Source organism: Mustelus asterias, unplaced genomic scaffold, assembly GCF_964213995.1.
Source record: "Mustelus asterias unplaced genomic scaffold, sMusAst1.hap1.1 HAP1_SCAFFOLD_307, whole genome shotgun sequence".
NCBI classification, from domain to species: Eukaryota; Metazoa; Chordata; class Chondrichthyes; order Carcharhiniformes; family Triakidae; genus Mustelus; species Mustelus asterias.
Genome location: NW_027590271.1, coordinates 299,848 through 321,451, shown reverse-complemented (window position 1 = coordinate 321,451; position 21,604 = coordinate 299,848). Strand labels below are relative to the sequence as shown.

At 57.2% G+C, this 21,604-nt stretch overlaps 1 protein-coding gene across 1 annotated transcript in view; it reads left to right on the top strand.

Annotated features, from left to right (window-relative positions):
• Positions 1-21,604, top strand: part of LOC144486247 (tau-tubulin kinase 1-like) — a 354,268-nt gene that overhangs the window by 188,969 nt on the left and 143,695 nt on the right. The window contains exons 12-14 of the mRNA XM_078204315.1: positions 2,751-3,249; positions 5,281-5,550; positions 7,313-8,185. Of these exons, the coding sequence (XP_078060441.1) occupies positions 2,751-3,249; positions 5,281-5,550; positions 7,313-8,185 (1,642 nt within the window). The remainder of the gene's footprint in view (positions 1-2,750; positions 3,250-5,280; positions 5,551-7,312; positions 8,186-21,604) is intronic.

Sequence of the window (21,604 nt, the reverse complement as noted above, 5' to 3'; positions counted from 1 at the left end):
TGCGTCCAGTTCTGGTCGCCACACTACCAGAAGGACGTGGAGGCTTTGGAGAGAGTACAGAGGAGGTTTACCAGGATGTTACCTGGTATGGAGGGGCTTAGTTATGAGGACAGATTGGGTAAACTGGGGTTGTTCTCCCTGGAAAGACGGAGGATGAGGGGAGACTTAATAGAGGTGTATAAAATTATGAAAGGCATAGATAGGGTGAACGGTGGGAAGCTTTTCCCCAGGTTGGTGGTGACTTTCACGAGGGGTCATAGGTTCAAGGTGAAGCGGGGGAGGTTTAACACGGATATCAGAAGGACATATTTTACACAGAGGGTGGTGGGGGCCTGGAATGCGCTGCCAGGCAAGGTGGTGGAGGCGGACACACTGGGAACGTTTAAGACTTATCTAGACAGCCACATGAACAGAGTGGGAATGGAGGGATACAAAAGAATGCGCTAGTTTGGACCAGGGAGCGGTGCGGGCTTGGAGGGCCGAAGGGCCTGTTCCTGTGCTGTATTGTTCTTTGTTCTTTGTTAATCCCACTGCCCCGCACTCTCCCCCTATAGCCCTGTATCAATCCCAAACTAATCCCACTGCCCACTCTCTCCCCATAGCCCTGTATCAATCCCAAACTAATCCCACTGCCCCGCTCTCCCCCCATAGCCCTGTATCAATCCCAAACTAATCCCACTGCCCACTCTCTCCCCATAGCCCTGTATCAATCCCAAACTAATCCCACTGCCCCGCTCTCTCCCCATAGCCCTGTATCAATCCCAAATTAATCCCACTGCCCCGCTCTCTCCCCATAGCCCTGTATCAATCCCAAACTAATCCCACTGCCCACTCTCTCCCCATAGCCCTGTATCAATCCCAAACTAATCCCACTGCCCACTCTCTGCCCATAGCCCTGTATCAATCCCAAACTAAACCCACTGCCCACTCTCTCCCCATAGCCCTGTATCAATCCCCAAACTAATCCCACTGCCCGCTCTCTCCCCATAGCCCTGTATCAATCCCCAAACTAATCCCACTGCCCCGCTCTCTCCCCATAGCCCAGTATCAATCCGCAAACTAATTCCACTGCTCCGCTATCCCCCCTTAGCCCTGTATCAATCCCAAACTAATCCCACTGCCCTGAATCAATCCCCTAACTAATCCCACTGCCCCGCTCTCTCCCCATAGCCCTGTATCAATCCCAAACTAATCCCACTGCCCCGCTCCCCCCCCCCCATAGTCCTGTATCAATCCCAAACTAATCCCACTGCCCCGCTCTCTCCCCATAGCCCTGTATCAATCCCCAAACTAATCCCACTGCCCCGCTCCCCCCCCCATAGTCCTGTATCAATCCCAAACTAATCCCACTGCCCACTCTCTCCCCATAGCCCTGTATCAATCCCAAACTAATCCCACTGCCCCGCTCTCCCCCCATAGCCCTGTATCAAACCCCAAACTAATCCCACTGCCCCGCTCTCTCCCCATAGCCCTGTATCAATCCCAAACTAATCTCACTGCCCCGCTCTCCCCCCATAGCCCTGTATCAATCCCAAACTAATCCCACTGCCCCGCTCTCCCCCCATAGCCCTGTATCAATCCCCAAACTAATGTCATTACCCCCGTGTTCTCCCAGTGGCGTATTGGGAGCTTGCTGTATTCAAATACAAAGTAGAAAGAAAAGTACAGCACAGGAAGAGGCCTTTCGGTCCTCTAAACCTGAGCAGATCATGATGCTCTAACTAGAAAGAAACATCCTGCCCTCACTCGGTCCATGTCCCTCTATTCCCTCCCTCGTCTTGTATCCATTCAGATGTCTCTTCAATGTTGCTAATGTGCCTGCGGTGTGGAATGGGTTAACTGCAACCTTCCACTTTAAATCTAATTTGTATGTTAATTGAGTACTCACCCGGGATATATAAAGGGGTACCAGCTGGCACTGGGTGTTGGGTGTAAGAGGAGTTGTAAAAGAGAATAAAGTGAGTTTGTGAAGAAGCCGGACTTGCATTATCTTTTATTATTGGATTGCAACCGAGAAGTTTAACACCTTCCACCACCCCCTCTGGCAGCGCGTTCCAGGCACCCACCACTCTCTGTGTGAGAAACCTCCCCCACACATCCCCCTTAAACTGTCCCCCTCTCACCTTGAACCTGTGCCCCTTGTAACTGACACTTCCACCCTGGGAAAAAGCCTCTGACTATCCACCCTGTCTGTGCCTCTCATCATTTTGCAGACCTCTATCAGGTTTCCCCTCAGCCTCCGCCTTCCCATTGAAAACAATCCCAGTTTATTCAAGCTCCTTCATCAGTCACTTGATGAAGGAGCAGCGCTCCGAGAGCTCATGATTCCAAATAAACCTGTTGGACTTTAACCTGGTGTTGTGAGACTTCTTACTGTGCTTACCCAAGTCCAACGCCGGCATCTCCACATCAAATATTCCTAAAGGGCTTTTGTCAGTTTTTAGTTGTCCAGACCTATCCTATGCTTCCTTTTTCCTTTGGACTAAGCTAATGGACTGCTGAGTTTACTGTGTTTGAACGGTGAGAATGTTGTATGTTGTTTTCGGATGTGTAATATCTCAAAGGGCAGTGACATTGAGTTGAGGTAACAAACAGTTCAGCCGTTTGATTGAATGATGTCCTGAGGTCCATGTGTTTTCTGATCAATGGCAGATAGTCATGGCTGTGCGCTAACGTGGTATCTGCTGAGGTTGCAAAGCGTGATAAATGTTAGTGTTTACTTTGTGACATGAAGTGTTGGCATGTTTCAGATCACGGATGGACTATATGGGATCTCCCTCACGACAGGTCTACTCCTCACAACAAGCACAGATGTTGTCAGTGAACACAGGACATGGTGCAGGCGAGAAGCAGTGCAGTGGAAAGATGGAGGCCTCTGCCTCAGTGGAACATGAGGCTCTGAGTACAGCCTTTCGATCGGTGCCCCTTGCTGAGGAGGAAGACTTTGACAGTAAAGATTGGGTCATTATTGACAGGACTGAACTCAAAGATTTCCATCCTGGCGTGGAGGCCAGCTCATCGGGAACAACAGATGAGGAGCCAGAGGAACTGCGCCCACTGGAGGGAGCAGAGGCTGCAACCAGACCCAAGAACCAGGAGGTGAAGGTGAAGGGAGATCAGGATAGTGTGCACAGAGAGAGTATGAGACCGCCTCGGGCACCGAGCCCTGGACGCTCACCATTACACCATTCGCAACCAGCTCCCCACTGCAGGAGGAGAGAATCTGACCTCTCCGGCTCAGAGCCACAGGTGAGTACTGGAAATAGTGGGCACTGGCAGGGTGGGTACCAACACCTGGCACAGCCCAGGAGGAAGGGCTAATCCCACACAGGAGTCCAGCACCATTTCGCTGCATTCCCCCCCCCCCCGCGGCGCCAGCACCCCCCCCCCCAACCGAGACCCGCACAGCGCCCCCCCCCCCCCACAACCCAGGCCCGCACCCCCCCCCCCCAACCCAGGCCCGCACAGCGCCCCCCCCCCCCACAACCCAGGCCCGCACCCCCCGCGGCGCCAGCACCCCCCCCCCGCCCAACCGAGACCCGCACAGCGCCCCCCCCCCCCCCCCACAACCCAGGCCCGCACCCCCCCCCCCCCCAACCCAGGCCCGCACAGCGCCCCCCCCCCCCCCCCCCACACAACCCAGGCCCGCACCCCCCGCGGCGCCCGCACCCCCCCCCCCCCCCCCAACCCAGGCCCGCACCCCCCCCCCAACCCAGGCCCGCACACCCCCCCCCACAACCCAGGCCCGCACCCCCCCCCCCAACCCAGGCCCGCACCCCCCCCCACAACACAGGCCCGCACCCCCCCCCACAACCCAGGCCCGCACCCCCCCCCCCAACCCAGGCCCGCACAGCGCCCCCCCCCCCCCCCCTACAACCCAGGCCCGCACCCCCCCCCCCCAACCCAGGCCCGCACAGCGCCCCCCCCCCCCCCCCCCCCCCCCACAACCCAGGCCCGCACCCCCCGCGGCGCCCGCACCCCCCCCCCCCTCAAACCAGGCCCGCACCCCCCCCCCAACCCAGGCCCGCACACCCCCCCCCACAACCCAGGCCCGCACCCCCCCCCCCAACCCAGGCCCGCACCCCCCCCCACAACACAGGCCCGCACCCCCCCCCCCAACCCAGGCCCGCACCCCCCCCCCCCCCAACCCAGGCCCGCACCCCCCCCCACAACACAGGCCCGCACCCCCACCCCCAACCCAGGCCCGCACCCCCCCCCCCCCCCAACCCAGACCCGCACGCCCCCCCCAACCCAGGCCCGCACGCCCCCCCCAACCCAGGCCCGCACCCCCCCCCCCCCCCCACAACCCAGGCCCGCACCCCCCCCCCAACCCAGGCCCGCACCCCCCCCCCCAACCCAGGCCCGCACCCCCCCCCACAACACAGGCCCGCACCCCCCCCCACAACCCAGGCCCGCACCCCCCCCCCAACCCAGGCCCGCACAGCGCCCCCCCCCCCCCCCCCCCCCCCACAACCCAGACCCGCACGCCCCCCCCAACCCAGGCCCGCACGCCCCCCCCAACCCAGGCCCGCACCCCCCCCCCCCCCCCCACAACCCAGGCCCGCACCCCCCCCCCCTCAACCCAGGCCCCCCCCCCACCACCACCCCGGCTGCGCCCATGCTCACCCCCCCCGCGGCGCCCGCGCCCCCCCCCCCCCCCCCCATCCAGGCCCGCACAGCGCCCCCCCCACCCACCCAGGCCCGCACAGCGCCCCCCCACCCACCCAGGCCCGCACCGCGCCCCCCCCCCCCCCCCCACCCAGGCCCGCACCGCACCCCCCCCACCCAGGCCCGCACCGCACCCCCCCCAACCAGGCCCGCACCGCGCCCCCCCCACCCAGGCCCGCACAGCCCCCCCCCCCCTCCTTCTCGCCCCCCGGCCCGCGCTCACCCCCGTTTTGGATCTGGGGGGGTGTGAGCTAACAGCTGCAGCATGTATTACCTACCCCTGGCTCGGTGCAGTTGTTGGCAGTGACCCAGTTGGAGCTGGCTGTGTTGAATTGAGGGGTTTGAGTTGTCAGTTGATGGAGTGGGCGTGTTTTTGCAGCTCCAGGGAGCTCTGACTGGCTATGTTCTGTTCCTGACTGACTGACTGAGACGGGTTGGTGTTGAGCAGCCAGCTCGCAGGCTCACTCACGGTCAGTTTTTTGTTCTTTGGGTGAATTCAGGCTGCTGGCCTGTGAATTGAACTCGGGTCCCTGAGCCAGCTCACTCAGCATTCAGCCAGTATTCTCGCCTCTGTGCCTCTGACTGTGGCCTCGGCCTGGGTTTGTCTTTCAGTTTGAGGAGGAGGACCCGGACCAGCTAGTGCATCATTCCATCCCGCGATACAGCCCTCTCAGGAGACTGGCTTCCTCTGTGTTCTCCTCCTCATCTCTGGACACTGAGCACTACCCTCACCCCAGCAGTACCTTCCTGCAGAGGAGTCGCTCAGCAGAGAGCAGCCCAGCACGCATGCCACCTTCGTCACGGAGACACATGCCCCTGATCCAGGGCAGCCACCGGATGATGCCCTCCGTCCTACGTATTTCACGAACACAGCTGCAGCAAGTGTGGGCTCGCTTTGTGTCCAAGAGCTGACCCGGGGTGCTGAGGTCAAGGAGGGGCGGGGGGCAAGAGGAGCTGACCAAATTCTGGGGTTTCAGCAGCAACTAATGGCAATAATGTGAAGCTGCCTAATCCTGGCCCCCAGCAGACAGAGTTTACACAGACGCAGGGCCAGACGCTTCTATCTGCATGTTTCACAGACTGAGTTCACAGAGTCGTTATGCAATGTATAGATTCTATATGATATCCGGTTTCAATACACTGTGTGTTAAGCACACTGGGCCATCAGCACAACACACCCCAGTGATCCAGCCCCATCTCTGAGCGATCCAGCCCCATCTCTGAGTGATCGGCCCCGGTCTCTGAGTGATCGGCCCCGGTCTCTGAGTGATCGGCCCCGGTCTCTGAGTGATCGGCCCCGGTCTCTGAGTGATCGGCCCCGGTCTCTGAGTGATCGGCCCCGGTCTCTGAGTGATCGGCCCCGGTCTCTGAGCGATCCGCCCCGGTCTCTGAGCGATCGGCCCCGGTCTCTGAGCGATCGGCCCCGGTCTCTGAGCGATCGGCCCCGGTCTCTGAGCGATCGGCCCCGGTCTCTGAGCGATCGGCCCCGGTCTCTGAGTGATCGGCCCCGGTCTCTGAGCGATCGGCCCCGGTCTCTGAGCGATCGGCCCCGGTCTCTGAGTGATCGGCCCCGGTCTCTGAGTGATCGGCCCCGGTCTCTGAGTGATTGGCCCCGGTCTCTGAGTGATTGGCCCCGGTCTCTGAGTGATCGGCCCCGGTCTCTGAGCGATCGGCCCCGGTCTCTGAGCGATCGGCCCCGGTCTCTGAGCGATCGGCCCCGGTCTCTGAGCGATCGGCCCCGGTCTCTGAGCGATCCGCCCCGGTCTCTGAGTGATCCGCCCCATGTCCGAGCGATCGGCCCCGGTCTCTGAGCGATCCGCCCCATGTCCGAGCGATCGGCCCCGGTCTCTGAGCGATCGGCCCCGGTCTCTGAGCGATCCGCCCCATGTCCGAGCGATCGGCCCCGGTCTCTGAGCGATCGGCCCCGGTCTCTGAGCGATCCGCCCCGGTCTCTGAGCGATCCGCCCCATGTCCGAGCGATCGGCCCCGGTCTCTGAGTGATCGGCCCCGGTCTCTGAGCGATCCGCCCCATGTCCGAGCGATCGGCCCCGGTCTCTGAGCGATCGGCCCCGGTCTCTGAGTGATCGGCCCCATGTCCGAGCGATCCACCCCGGTCTCTGAGTGATCCGCCCCGGTCTCTGAGTGATCCGCCCCGGTCTCTGAGCGATCCGCCCCGGTCTCTGAGCGATCCGCCCCATGTCCGAGCGATCCACCCCGGTCTCTGAGTGATCCGCCCCGGTCTCTGAGCGATCGGCCCCGGTCTCTGAGTGATCGGCCCCGGTCTCTGAGCGATCGGCCCCGGTCTCTGAGTGATCGGCCCCGGTCTCTGAGTGATCGGCCCCGGTCTCTGAGCGATCCGTCCCGGTCTCTGAGTGATCGGCCCCGGTCTCTGAGTGATCGGCCCCGGTCTCTGAGCGATCCGCCCCGGTCTCTGAGTGATCGGCCCCGGTCTCTGAGCGATCCGCCCCGGTCTCTGAGTGATCCACCCCGGTCTCTGAGCGATCCGCCCCGGTCTCTGAGCGATCCGCCCCATGTCCGAGCGATCCACCCCGGTCTCTGAGTGATCCGCCCCGGTCTCTGAGCGATCCGCCCCGGTCTCTGAGCGATCCGCCCCGGTCTCTGAGTGATCCGCCCCATGTCCGAGCGATCGGCCCCGGTCTCCGAGCGATCGGCCCCGGTCTCCGAGCGATCGGCCCCGGTCTCCGAGCGATCGGCCCCGGTCTCCGAGCGATCGGCCCCGGTCTCCGAGCGATCGGCCCCGGTCTCCGAGCGATCGGCCCCGGTCTCCGAGCGATCGGCCCCGGTCTCCGAGCGATCGGCCCCGGTCTCCGAGCGATCGGCCCCGGTCTCCGAGCGATCGGCCCCGGTCTCCGAGCGATCGGCCCCGGTCTCCGAGCGATCGGCCCCGGTCTCCGAGCGATCGGCCCCGGTCTCCGAGCGATCGGCCCCGGTCTCCGAGCGATCGGCCCCGGTCTCCGAGCGATCGGCCCCGGTCTCCGAGCGATCGGCCCCGGTCTCCGAGCGATCGGCCCCGGTCTCCGTGCGATCGGCCCCGGTCTCCGAGCGATCGGCCCCGGTCTCCGAGCGATCGGCCCCGGTCTCCGAGCGATCGGCCCCGGTCTCTGAGCGATCGGCCCCGGTCTCTGAGCGATCGGCCCCGGTCTCTGAGCGATCCAGCCCGGTCTCTGAGCGATCCGCCCCGGTCTCTGAGCGATCCGCCCCGGTCTCTGAGCGATCCGCCCCGGTCTCTGAGCGATCCGCCCCGGTCACTGAGCGATCGGCCCCGGTCTCTGAGCGATCGGCCCCGGTCTCTGAGCGATCGGCCCCGGTCTCCGAGCGATCGGCCCCGGTCTCCGAGCGATCGGCCCCGGTCTCCGAGCGATCGGCCCCGGTCTCCGAGCGATCGGCCCCGGTCTCCGAGCGATCGGCCCCGGTCTCCGAGCGATCGGCCCCGGTCTCCGAGCGATCGGCCCCGGTCTCCGAGCGATCGGCCCCGGTCTCCGAGCGATCGGCCCCGGTCTCTGAGTGATCCCAATCTCACTGAGCGATCCACCTCAATCTCTGCGTGGTCCCAATCTCACTGAGCGATCCACCTCAATCTCTGCGTGGTCCCAATCTCACTGAGTGATCCACCTCAATCTCTGCGTGATCCCAATCTCACTGAGCGATCCACCTCAATCTCTGCGTGGTCCCAATCTCACTGAGCGATCCACCTCAATCTCTGCGTGGTCCCAATCTCACTGAGCGATCCACCTCAATCTCTGCGTGGTCCCAATCTCACTGAGCGATCCACCTCAATCTCTGCGTGATCCCAATCTCACTGAGCGATCCACCTCAATCTCTGCGTGCTCCCCACTCTCTCTGCGTGCTCCCCACTCTCTCTGCGTGCTCCCCACTCTCTCTGCGTGCTCCCCACTCTCTCTGCGTGCTCCCCACTCTCTCTGCGTGCTCCCCACTCTCTCTGCGTGCTCCCCACTCTCTCTGCGTGCTCCCCACTCTCTCTGCGTGCTCCCCACTCTCTCTGCGTGCTCCCCACTCTCTCTGCGTGCTCCCCACTCTCTCTGCGTGCTCCCCACTCTCTCTGCGTGCTCCCCACGCTCTCTGCGTGCTCCCCACTCTCTCTGCGTGCTCCCCACTCTCTCTGCGTGCTCCCCACTCTCTCTGCGTGGCCCCCACTCTCTCTGCGTGGCCCCCACTCTCTCTGCGTGGCCCCCACTCTCTCTGCGTGGCCCCCACTCTCTCTGCGTGCTCCCCACTCTCTCTGCGTGCTCCCCACTCTCTCTGCGTGCTCCCCACTCTCTCTGCGTGCTCCCCACTCTCTCTGCGTGCTCCCCACTCTCTCTGCGTGCTCCCCACTCTCTCTGCGTGCTCCCCACTCTCTCTGCGTGCTCCCCACTCTCTGCGTGCTCCCCACTCTCTGCGTGCTCCCCACTCTCTGCGTGCTCCCCACTCTCTCTGCGTGCTCCCCACTCTCTCTGCGTGCTCCCCACTCTCTCTGCGTGCTCCCCACTCTCTCTGCGTGCTCCCCACTCTCTCTGCGTGCTCCCCACTCTCTCTGCGTGCTCCCCACTCTCTCTGCGTGCTCCCCACTCTCTCTGCGTGCTCCCCACTCTCTCTGCGTGCTCCCCACTCTCTCTGCGTGCTCCCCACTCTCTCTGCGTGCTCCCCACTCTCTCTGCGTGCTCCCCACTCTCTCTGCGTGGCCCCCACTCTCTCTGCGTGGCCCCCACTCTCTCTGCGTGCTCCCCACTCTCTCTGCGTGCTCCCCACTCTCTCTGCGTGCTCCCCACTCTCTCTGCGTGCTCCCCACTCTCTCTGCGTGCTCCCCACTCGCTCTGCGTGCTCCCCACTCGCTCTGCGTGGTCCCCACTCTCTCTGCGTGGCCCCCACTCTCTCTGCGTGCTCCCCACTCTCTCTGCGTGCTCCCCACTCTCTCTGCGTGCTCCCCACTCTCTCTGCGTGCTCCCCACTCTCTCTGCGTGCTCCCCACTCTCTCTGCGTGCTCCCCACTCTCTCTGCGTGCTCCCCACTCTCTCTGCGTGCTCCCCACTCTCTCTGCGTGCTCCCCACTCTCTCTGCGTGCTCCCCACTCTCTCTGCGTGCTCCCCACTCTCTCTGCGTGCTCCCCACTCTCTCTGCGTGCTCCCCACTCTCTCTGCGTGCTCCCCACTCTCTCTGCGTGCTCCCCACTCTCTCTGCGTGCTCCCCACTCTCTCTGCGTGCTCCCCACTCTCTCTGCGTGCTCCCCACTCTCTCTGCGTGCTCCCCACTCTCTCTGCGTGCTCCCCACTCTCTCTGCGTGCTCCCCACTCTCTCTGCGTGCTCCCCACTCTCTCTGCGTGCTCCCCACTCTCTCTGCGTGCTCCCCACTCTCTCTGCGTGCTCTCTGTAGGTCACTTACAGTCACAAACGGGAGAATTTATAACGGGGAATAAAGAAATGGCCGCGGAATTAAATTTGTTCTTTGCTTCAGTCTTCACAAAGGAAGACATGAATAATGTACAAGTTCTGAGAGAAACAAGTTTAGTGAGGAGCTGGAGGAAATCAGCATGAGTAGAGAAATAGCTTTGGGGAAATTGATGGGATTGAAGGTGGATAAATCTCCAGATCCTGATAATCTTCATCCCAGAGTACTTCAGGAAGTGGCCCTGGAAATAGTAGAGTCAAAGAGGTTTACAGCATGGAAACAGGCCCTTCGGCCCAACTTGTCCATGACGCCCTTATTGTTTTAAACCCCTTAGCTAATCCCAATTGCCCCCATTTGACCCATATCCCTCTATACCCATCGCACCCATGTAACTGTCTAAACGCTTTTTAAAAGATAAAATTGTACCCGCCTCTACTACTACCTCTGGCAACTTGTTCCAGACACTCACCACCCTCTGTGTGAACAAATTGCCCCTCTGGACACTTTTGTATCTCTCCCCTCTCACCTTAAACCTCTGCCCTCTAGTTTTAGACTCCTCTACCTTTGGGAAAAGATATTGACTATCCAGCTGATCTGTGCCCCTCATTATTTTATAGACCTCTATCAGATCACCCCTCAGTCCAGAGAAAAAAGTCCCAGTCTATCCAGCCTCACCTTATAACTCAATCCATCAAATCCCGGTAGCATCCTAGTAAATCTTTTCTGCATTCTTTCTAGTTTAATAATATCCTTTCAGAGGTAGGTTCTTCACGCAGAGAGTGGTTGGGGTGTGGAATGGACTGCCTGCAGTGATAGTGGAGTCAGACACTTTAGGAACATTTAAGCGGTTATTGGATAGGCACATGGAGCACACCAGGATGGTAGGGAGTGGGATAGCTTGATCTTGGTTTCAGATGAAGGTCGGCACAACATCGTGGGCCGAAGGGCCTGTTCTGTGCTGTACTGTTCTATGTTCTATAATAGGGTGACCAGAATTGTACACAATATTCCGAGTGTGGCCATACCAATGTCTTGTACAACTTCAACAAGACGTCCCAACTCCTGTATTCAATGTTCTGACCAATGAAACCAAGCATGCTGAATGCCTTCTTCACCACTCTGTCCACCTGTGACTCCACTTTCAAGGAGCTATGAACATGTACCCCTAGATCTCTTTGTCCTGTAACTCTCCCCAATGCCCTACCATTAACTGAGTAAGTCCTGCCCTGGTTCAATCTACCAAAATGCATCACCTCGCATTTGTCTAAATTAAACTCCATCTGCCATTTGTCAGCCCACTGGCCCAATTGACCAAGATCCCGTTGCAATCCGAGGTAACCTTCACTGTCCACTATGCCACCAATCTTTGTGTCATCTGCAAACTTACTAACCATGCCTCCTATATTCTCATCCAAATCATTAATATAAATGACAAATAACAGTGGGCCCAGCACTGATCCCTGAGGCACACCGCTGGTCACAGGCCTCCAGTTTGAAAAACAACTCTCTCCAACCACCCTCTGGCTTCCGTCATAATCAGACAAAGTCAGTATGGATTTGCAAAGTAAATTGGGACGGCACGGTGGCACAGTGGTTAGTACTGCTGCCTCACAGTGCCAGGGACCCGGGTTCAATTCCGGCCTTGGTCTTTGTCTGTGTGGAATTTGCACATTCATAGAAGTCTCTTCATAGAAACCCTACAGTGCAGAAGGAGGCCATTCGGCCCATCGAGTCTGCACCGACCACAATCCCACCCAGGTCCTACCCCCACATATTTTACCCACTAATCCCTCGAACCTACGCATCTTAGGATTCTAAGGGGCAATTTTTTAACCTGGCCAATCAACCTAACCCGCACATCTTTGGACTGTGGGAGGAAACCGGAGCACCCGGAGGAAACCCACGCAGACATGAGGAGAATGTGCAAACTCCACACAGACAGTGACCCGAGCCGGGAATCGGACCCGGGAGCTCTGAAGCAGCAGTGCTAACTACTGCGCTACCGTGCATTCTCCCCAGTGTCTGCAAGGGTTTCCTCCGGGTGCTCTGATTTCCTCCCACGGTCCAAAGATGTGTGGCTTAGGTGGATTGGCCATGCTAAAATTGCCCCTTAGTGTCAGGGGGACGAGCTAGGGTTAGGGGATAGGACCTGGGTGGGATTGTGGTCGGTGGGCTGAATGGCCTCTTTCTGCACTGTAGGGATTCCATGATTCTATGAAACGGGAAATCATGCTTAACGAATCTATTGGAATTCTTTGAGGGTGTAACTAGTAGAGTTGACCGAGGAGAACCAGTGGATGTGGTTTAGACTTTCAGAAGGCTTGGGAGAAGTGTATTGAGATGGATAGAAAACTGGTTGGCAGAGAGGAAACAAAGAGTAGGAATTAATGGGTGCTTTTCAAATTGGCAGGCAGTAACTAGTGGGGTGCCACAGGGATCAGTGCTGGAACCCCAGTTATTCACAATATATAGAATCATAGAATCCTACAGTGCAGAAAGAGGCCATTCGGCCCATCGAGTCTGCACCGACCACAATCCCACCCAGGCCCTACCCCCATATCCCTATATATTTACCCACTCATCCCTCTAACCTAAGCATCCCGGGACACTAAGGGGCAATTTAGCCTGGCCAATCAACCTAACCCGCACATCTTTGGACTGTGGGTGGAAACTGGAGCACCCGGAGGAAACCCACGCAGACACGGGGAGAATGTGCAAACTCCACACAGACAGTGATCCGAGCCGGGATTCGAACCCAGGTCCCTGGAGCTGTGAAGCAGCAGTGCTAACCTCTGTGCTACCATGCCGCCCGTAATGATTTGGATGAGGGAACAAAATGTAACATTTCAAAGTTTGCAGATGTAACCAAGTTGGGTGGGAGGGTGAACTGTGACGAGGATACAGAGATCCTTCAGAATGATCTGGACAGGTTGGGTGAGTGGGCTAATCAATGGCAGATGCAGTATAATGTGGATAAATGTCAGGTTATTCACTTTGGAAGCAAAAACAAGGCGGCAGATTACGACCTGAATGGGTGTAAATTGGGAGAGGGGAGTGTGCAGTGGGACCTGGGTGTCCTTGTGCACCAGTCGCTGAAGGTAAGCATGCAGGTGCAGCAGGCGGTAAAGAAGGCTAATGGCATGTTGGCCTTCATTGTGAGAGGTTTCGAGTACAGGAGCAGGGATGTGTTGTTGCAATTATACAGGGCCTTGGTGAGGCCACACCGAGAATATTGTGTGCAGTTTTGGTCTCCTTTTCTGAGGAAGGATGTTCTTGCTCTCGAGGGAGTGCAGCGAAGGTTTACCAGGCTGATTCCGGGGATGGTGGGATTGATGTATGAGGAGAGATTGACTGGGTTAGGATTGTTTTCGCCTGAGTTCAGACGAATGAGGGGGGATCTCATAGAGACTTATAAAATTCTAACAGGACTAGACAGGGTACAAAGAAAATCACAGCACAGGAACAGGCCCTTCGGCCCTCCAAGCCTGCACCGACCATGCTGCCTGACTGAACTAAAACCCCCGACCCTTCTGGGGACCATATCCCTCTATTCCCATTCTATTCATGTACTTGTCAAGACGCCCCTTAAAAGTCACTATCGTATCCGCTTCCACCTCATCCCCCGGTAGTGGGTTCCAGGCACCCACCACCCGCTGTGTAAAAAAAAAGATGGCCTACTCCTGCTCCTATTTCTTATGTTCTTATGTTCTTATGTAAACCAGTTACATTCTCCTCCAAATCATTTGTATATATTACAAACAGCAAAGGTCCCAGCACTGATCCCTGAGGAACACCACTTGTCACAGCCCTCCATTCAGAAACACACCCTTCCACTGCTACCCTCTGTCTTCTATGACCGAGCCAGTTCCGTATCCACCTTGCCAGCTCACTTCTGACCCCATCCCATCCTAGTGTCTGTGTGTGTCTGTGTGTGTGTCTGTGTGTGTCTGTGTGCCCGTGTCCGTGTGTGCGCGTGCCCGTGCGCACATCCTTGCGTGTGTGCGCGCGAGCGTGTGTGCGTGCGTGTGCACGCGTGCCTGTCTGCACGCGCGCACCTGTCTGTCCGTCCGCGCGCATGCGTCTGTCTGTCCGTCCGCGCGCATGCGTCTGTCCGTCCGCGCGCATGCGTCTGTCTGTCCGTCCGCGCGCATGCGTCTGTCTGTCCGTCCGCGCGCATGCGTCTGTCTGTCCGTCCGCGCGCGTGCGTCTGTCTCCGTCCGCGCGCGTGCGTCTGTCTGTCCGTCCGCGCGCGTGCGTCTGTCTGTCTGTCCGTCCGCGCGTCTGTCTGTCTGTCTGTCCGCGCGCGTGCGTCTGTCTGTCCGTCCGCGCGCGTGCGTCTGTCTGTCCGTCCGCGCGCGTGCGTCTGTCTGTCCGTCCGCGCGCGTGCGTCTGTCTGTCCGTCCGCGCGCGTGCGTCTGTCTGTCCGTCCGCGCGCGTGCGTCTGTCTGTCCGCGCGCGTTCGTCTGTCTGTCTGTCCGTCCGTCCGCGCGTCTGTCTGTCTGTCTGTCCGTCTGCGCGCGTCTGTCTGTCTGTCCGTCTGCGCGCGCCCGTCTGTCTGTCCGTCTGCGTGCGTGTCTGTCTGTCTGTCCGTCTGCGCGCGCGTCTGTCTGTCTGTACGAGCGCGTCTGTCTGTCTGCGCGCGCGCGTCTGTCTGCGAGCACCTCTGTGCGTGCGTCTGTCTGCGCGCGCGTGCGGCCTGTCCGTCTGCGCGCGCGTGCGGCCTGTCCGTCTGCGCGCGCGTGCGGCCTGTCCGTCTGCGCGCGCGTGCGGCCTGTCCGTCTGCGCGCGCGTGCGGCCTGTCCGTCTGCGCGCGCGTGCGGCCTGTCCGTCTGCGCGCGCGTGCGGCCTGTCCGTCTGCGCGCGCGTGCGGCCTGTCCGTCTGCGCGCGCGTGCGGCCTGTCCGTCTGCGCGCGCGTGCGGCCTGTCCGTCTGCGCGCGCGTGCGGCCTGTCCGTCTGCGCGCGCGTGCGGCCTGTCCGTCTGCGCGCGCGTGCGGCCTGTCCGTCTGCGCGCGCGTGCGGCCTGTCCGTCTGCGCGCGCGTGCGGCCTGTCCGTCTGCGCGCGCGTGCGGCCTGTCCGTCTGCGCGCGCGTGCGGCCTGTCCGTCTGCGCGCGCGTGCGGCCTGTCCGTCTGCGCGCGCGTGCGGCCTGTCCGTCTGCGCGCGCGTGCGGCCTGTCCGTCTGCGCGCGCGTGCGGCCTGTCCGTCTGCGCGCGCGTGCGGCCTGTCCGTCTGCGCGCGCGTGCGGCCTGTCCGTCTGCGCGCGCGTGCGGCCTGTCCGTCTGCGCGCGCGTGCGGCCTGTCCGTCTGCGCGCGCGTGCGGCCTGTCCGTCTGCGCGCGCGTGCGGCCTGTCCGTCTGCGCGCGCGTGCGGCCTGTCCGTCTGCGCGCGCGCGCGGCCTGTCCGTCTGCGCGCGCGCGCGGCCTGTCCGTCTGTGCGCGCGCGTGCCTCTTTGTGTGTGTGTGTGTAGCATGGTGCCAGGGTTGGATCTTTGATTTGTTTGCTGTGAATTTCTTTCTTTCTTGTGGACTTGTCCTTTCACCTCCACCTTCATAGTCTCTCTGTTCCCATCTGGTCTTCTATCGCAGGCAGTGCAACTTGCTGTACTGTTGCTGTTGCAGAGGTTCAGCAAATAGTTGTGGTGAGGAGATAGCTGTTCCATCTCAAACCTGTACTGATCCCATTCTCTGTCCTCTGTCTATTGCAGAGCTATGAGTGATTGTATAAAGCACAATGCAGGGAATCAGTCATCCTGTGGGTTACAATACACACCTTTGTTATCATCAACTGGGAGAGATATCTGGCCATAGCACATTCTGGATCCTCACTTCCTTTCACAGATGTGATGTTGGGCAGGATCTGTTCTCGTTGGACATACCCAGGGGCTCTGGCAGCAGCCAGATTCCTGTTGGGGATTCCTGTCAGGAGTTCCCCAGCATTGTTTTAGGTTTCCCTGGGGATTCCTAGCAAACGGGCTTGGTGATTCGGTATTCCTGGAAACACTCCCATGGTCTGGAACAGGGTGGGAGACACAAGAAGGTGTACACTGCCTTGGGAAAGTGGGATGGTGTACAGGAAGTGTACACTGCCTTGGAGGGCCAAAGGGCCTGTTCCTGTGCTGTATTGTTCTTTGTTCTTTGTTCTTCTTTGTTGTCACTGAAAGTGGCAATGCAGGTGGAGAAGGTAGTCAAGAAGGCAGACGGCATGCTTGCCTTCATCGTCCAGGGCATTGAGTTTAAAAATTGGCAAGTCATGTTGCAGCTTCATAGAACCTTAGTTAGGCCGCACTTGGAATATAGTGTTCAATTCTGGTCGCCGCACTACCAGAAGGATGTGGAGGCTTTGGAGAGGGAACAGAGGAGATTTATTAAGATGTTGCCTGGTATGGAGGGCATTAGCTATGAGGAGAGGTTGGAGAAACTTGGTTTGTTCTCACTGGAGAGACGGAGGTTGAGGGGCGACCTGATAGGAGTCTACAAGATTATGAGAGGCATGGACAGAGTGGATAGTCAGAAGCTTTTTCCCAGGGTGGAAGAGTCCATTACTAGGGGGCACAGGTTTAAGGTGCGAGGGGCAAGGTTTAAAGGAGATGTATGAGGCAGATTTTTTACACAGAGGGTGGTGGGTGCCTGGAACTTGCTGCCGGGGGAGGGAGTGGAAGCGGATACGATAGTGAGTTTTAAGGGTCGTCTGGACAAATACATGAATAGGATGGGAATAGAGGGATATGGTCCCCGGAAGGGTAGGGGGTTTTAGTTAAGTCGGGTAGCATGGTCGGTGCAGGCTTGGAGGGGCCGAAGGGCCTGTTCCTGTGCTGTAATTTTCTTTGTTCTTTGTTCTTTGCCTTGGGAAAGTGGGATTGTGTACAGGAAGTGTACATTGCACTGTGAAAGTGGGATGGTGTACAAGTGTACACTGCCTTGGGAAAGTGGGATTGTGTACAGGAAGTGTACATTGCACTGTGAAAGTGGGATGGTGTACAAGTGTACACTGCCTTGGGAAAGTGGGATTGTGTACAAGTGTACACTGCCTTGGGAAAGTGGGATTGTGTACAGGAAGTGTGCATTGCACTGTGAAAGTGGGATGGTGTACAGGAAGTGTGCAAGACGCGGGGGTATTTAATGAATGGCAGGACACTGGGAAACTCGGAGGAACAGAGGGATCTTGAGGTAATTATTCACAAATACCTGAAGGCGGCAGAGCAGATGATTAGGGTAGTTAAAAAGGCATAAGGGACACTTGCTTTCATCAGTTGTGGTAAAGAGTACAAGAGCAGGGAGGTAATGTTGGAGTTGTACAGAGCGTTGGTGAGGCCACGGCTGGAGGACTGTGTGCAGTTCTGGTCACCTCACTACAGGAAGGATGTGGTAGCATTAGAAGGGGTACAGAGGAGGTTCACCAGGACGCTGCCCGGGATGAAGCATTTGGGCAATAAGGAGAGACTGGATAGGCTTGGGTTGTTTTCTTTAGAGCAGAGAAGGCTGATATGATTGAGGTGTCCCAGATTCTGAGGGGCACCGACAGGGTGAGTAGGGAGTGGTTAAGGGTTAATCACGAAGGGGCGCAGTTTTAGGGTGAGGGGCAGAAGATTCGGAGGGGATTTGAAAACCTTTTTTCACTCAGAGGGTGGTGGGAATCTGGAATGCGCTGCCTGGGAAGGGAGTGGAGACTGGAAACCTTACAACTTTTCAAAAATATCTGGATGAGCACTTGAAACATCATAATATTCAGGGATATGGGACAAGTGCTGGACAATGGGATTAGCGTGACTTTAGTGGTAGATATTGTCAGTGCAGACGGGATAGACCGTGGGGCCTTTTCTACGCTGTACAACTCGATGACTATTGTACTGGGAAACTGGAGATGGTATACAGGAAGGGTACCTGCACTGGGAAACTGGGGATGGTATACAGGAAGGGTACACTGCACTGGGACACTGGTATACAGGAAGGGTACACTGCACTGGGACATTGGTATACAGGAAGGGTACCTGCACTGGGAAACTGGGGATGGTATACAGGAAGGGTACACTGCACTGGGACATTGGTATGCAGGAAGGGTACACTGCACTGGGACACTGGTATACAGGAAGGGTACCTGCACTGGGACATTGGTATGCAGGAAGGGTACACTGCACTGGGACATTGGTATGCAGGAAGGGTACACTGCACTGGGACACTGGTATACAGGAAGGGTACACTGCACTGGGACACTGGTATACAGGAAGGGTACACTGCACTGGGACACTGGTATACAGGAAGGGTACACTGCACTGGGACATTGGTATACAGGAAGGGTACACTGCACTGGGACACTGGTATACAGGAAGGGTACACTGCACTGGGAGATTGGTATACAGGAAGGGTACACTGCACTGGGAGATTGGTATACAGGAAGGGTACACTGCACTGGGACACTGGTATACAGGAAGGGTACACTGCACTGGGACATTGGTATACAGGAAGGGTACACTGCACTGGGACACTGGGGATGCTATTCTTTTCTGTTAATCAGGTGGATGTTGGACAGAAGACTGGGTTTTTGAATTTAGTGGTTGGTAGAGTATTTGTCTAACTCACCAATTTAATCACAATTCGTTCTGCTAACCTGTTTGAATTGGGGTTTTAAAAACTGTGAATAAGGAGTGGAGAATCCATGCATGTTTCTCAAGCTCTCCACACTTGAATATCTTGATTTTACAAAGATTTACCTGTATAATAATGTACCCTATAAGCCAGCGAGAGTATTCATCTGCATGGAATGATCTGAGCTGTAAATAATGCAAATTATTGGACAATATGATTTCCAAAAGGAAATGCTTGCTACACAAATGGACACGAGGATTCTCCGCGGAACTGTAAACTTGAATTTGTGCCTTTTTTCCCTTGTATGGAATGTAAACAATCTGTATATTTCCCTAGATCTTATTAAAGCTTTTCAGACCAGCCTTTTTCTGTAGTTGCTTTTGTCTCTTAGACTGATTCGTCTCTTTCTTTTAATCAGTAACTTGCTGATCAAAGTTAGATTCTCTCCAACCCAACTAAACATTCTGTTTCCCCAGTTCTGAGAATTTACACTGTGCTGCTTGCAGAGTCAGTCTCTTTGCTTAATGCCCAACTAAAGCAGGGTGTAGCACAGGTACAGGGGAGGGTCCAGAGTCCAGCAAACAGCTCTGAGCTCAGCACAGTCACACTGGCACCAAACTCTCAGCTCCACAAAGGCACAAATTCATCTTTACAGGTTCCTCTTTTGTCTTCAGACAGGTTTCTCGGAGTGAGATCTTTCTCTTGATGGCCTGTCTGGAAATCTCGTGCACCTCCCTGGCCCCCCGCAGTACGTCATCATGATATTCGCCAGCCGCCCCCCCCCCCCCCCCCCCCTCCCCACGCACTATCATCCGGCACTCTGTTCATCAGTCCCAGGATTTAGCCCCATCATAGATGTCCGGGGGAGGGGAAACTGTGTGAGGAGAGTGGATGCACTGAGTGCTCAGCAGTCTCTGAGTAGCCGTCACTGAGAACTCTCGTCTCCTGCATGAAGCCTTTGCAGCAGCAATTCTTAAAAAATCCAAATGTTTGAACAACTGCAGAGTTTCAGCTCCCACCCCCTCCTCCCGATATCCCCCATCGGCGCCAAAGGGCGACTGCAGCGTAAGGAATCATAAAGATCCCAGTGAATCAGCAAGCTCCCTCCAGTAAAACAAAAACTAAATCACCTTCACTCTGTACCTAACCCCCTGCTGTACCTGTCCTGGGAGTGTTTGATGGGGACAGTGTAGAGGAAGCTTTACTCTGTATCTAACCCCGTGCTGTACCTGTCCTGGGAGTGTTTGATGGGGACAGTGTAGAGGGTGCTTTACTCTGTATCTAACCCCGTGCTGTACCTGTCCTGGGAGTGTTTGATGGGGACAGTGTAGAGGGAGCTTTACTCTGTATCTAACCCCATGCTGTTCCTGTCCTGGGAGTGTTTGATGGGGACAGTGTAGAGGGAGCTTTACTCTGTATCTAACCCCGTGCTGTACCTGTCCTGGGAGTGTTTGATGGGGACAGTGTAGAGGAAGCTTTACTCTGTATCTAACCCCGTGCTGTACCTGTCCTGCGAGTGTTTGATGGGGACAGTGTAGAGGGAGCTTTACTCTGTATCTAACCCCGTGCTGTACCTGTCCTGGGAGTGTTTGATGGGGACAGTGTAGAGGGAGCTTTACTCTGTATCTAACCCCATGCTGTAAATCTGAACAGGTGAAGCTAGCTATTCCAAGCTGCTACTGTGCAATAGCAAGAAGAGTGGTATTCTGCACCGACAGGATGCTGCTGTCCAGACTAAAAGACATCCTGCCTCTCTCACAGATCAGTAATGTGCGATATGGATTTCAGTGCCAGTGTGATGCTAGGTATGTAGGCCGTACATCCCAAAGACTGGCAGATCATATCAGACAGCAAGTCCCTTCTACTGTTCACAGTGGACAAGGTACAGACCACACCCAACCAGCCTGTGTTTACCAAACACATTGTCCAACGTTACATGTGATTTCACAGTTGGTCAGCATTTGCTAAATAACCCTCAATGTGTCAAAACGTGCGCTGACAACCAATTGAAAATGATCGGGATGGCAGTGTTCTGGAAGCTACGGATATTAATACACAGACAGAGCGCGTGCACACATGCGCAAACAGGCACGCGCGCACACAGACATGAGCAAAGAACAAAGAAAATTACAGCACAGGTACAGGCCGTTCGGCCCTCCAAGCCTGCACCGACCATGCTACCCGACTGAACTAAAACCCCCTACCCTTCCGGGGACCATATCCCTCTATTCCCATCCTATTCATGTATTTGTCCAGATGCCCCTTAAAATCCAGATGCCCCAGACAGCACGGTAGCACAGTGGTTAGCACTGCTGCTTCACAGCTCCAGTGACCTGGGTTCGATTCCCGGCTTGGGTCACTGTCTGTGTGGAGTTTGCACATTCTCCTCGTGTCTGCGTGGGTTTCCTCCGGGTGCTCCGGTTTCCTCCCACAGTCCAACGATATGCGGGTGAGGTTGATTGGCCATGCTAAAATTGCCCCTTAGTGTCCCGAGATGCGTAGGTTAGAGGGATTAGCGGGTAAATATGTAGGGATTTGGGGATTGTGGTCAGTGCAGACTCGATGGGCCGAAAGGCCTCTTTCTACACTGTAGGGATTCTATGATTCTTCTATGATTCTATGAAAAGTCACTACCATATCCGCTTCCACTACCTCCCCTGGCAGCGAGTTCCAGGCACCCACCACCCTCTGTGTAAAGAATCTGCCTCGTACATCTCCTTTAAACCTTGCCCCTCAAACCTTAAACCTGTGCCCCCTAGTAATTGACTCTTCCACCCTGGGAAGAAGCTTCTGACTATCCACTCTGTCCATGCCTCTCATAATCTTGTAGACTTCTATCAGGTCTCCCCTCAACCTCCGTCGTTCCAGTGAGAAGAAACCAAGTTTCTCCAACCTCTCCTCATAGCTAATCCCCTCCATACCAGGCAACATCCTGGTAAATCTTTTC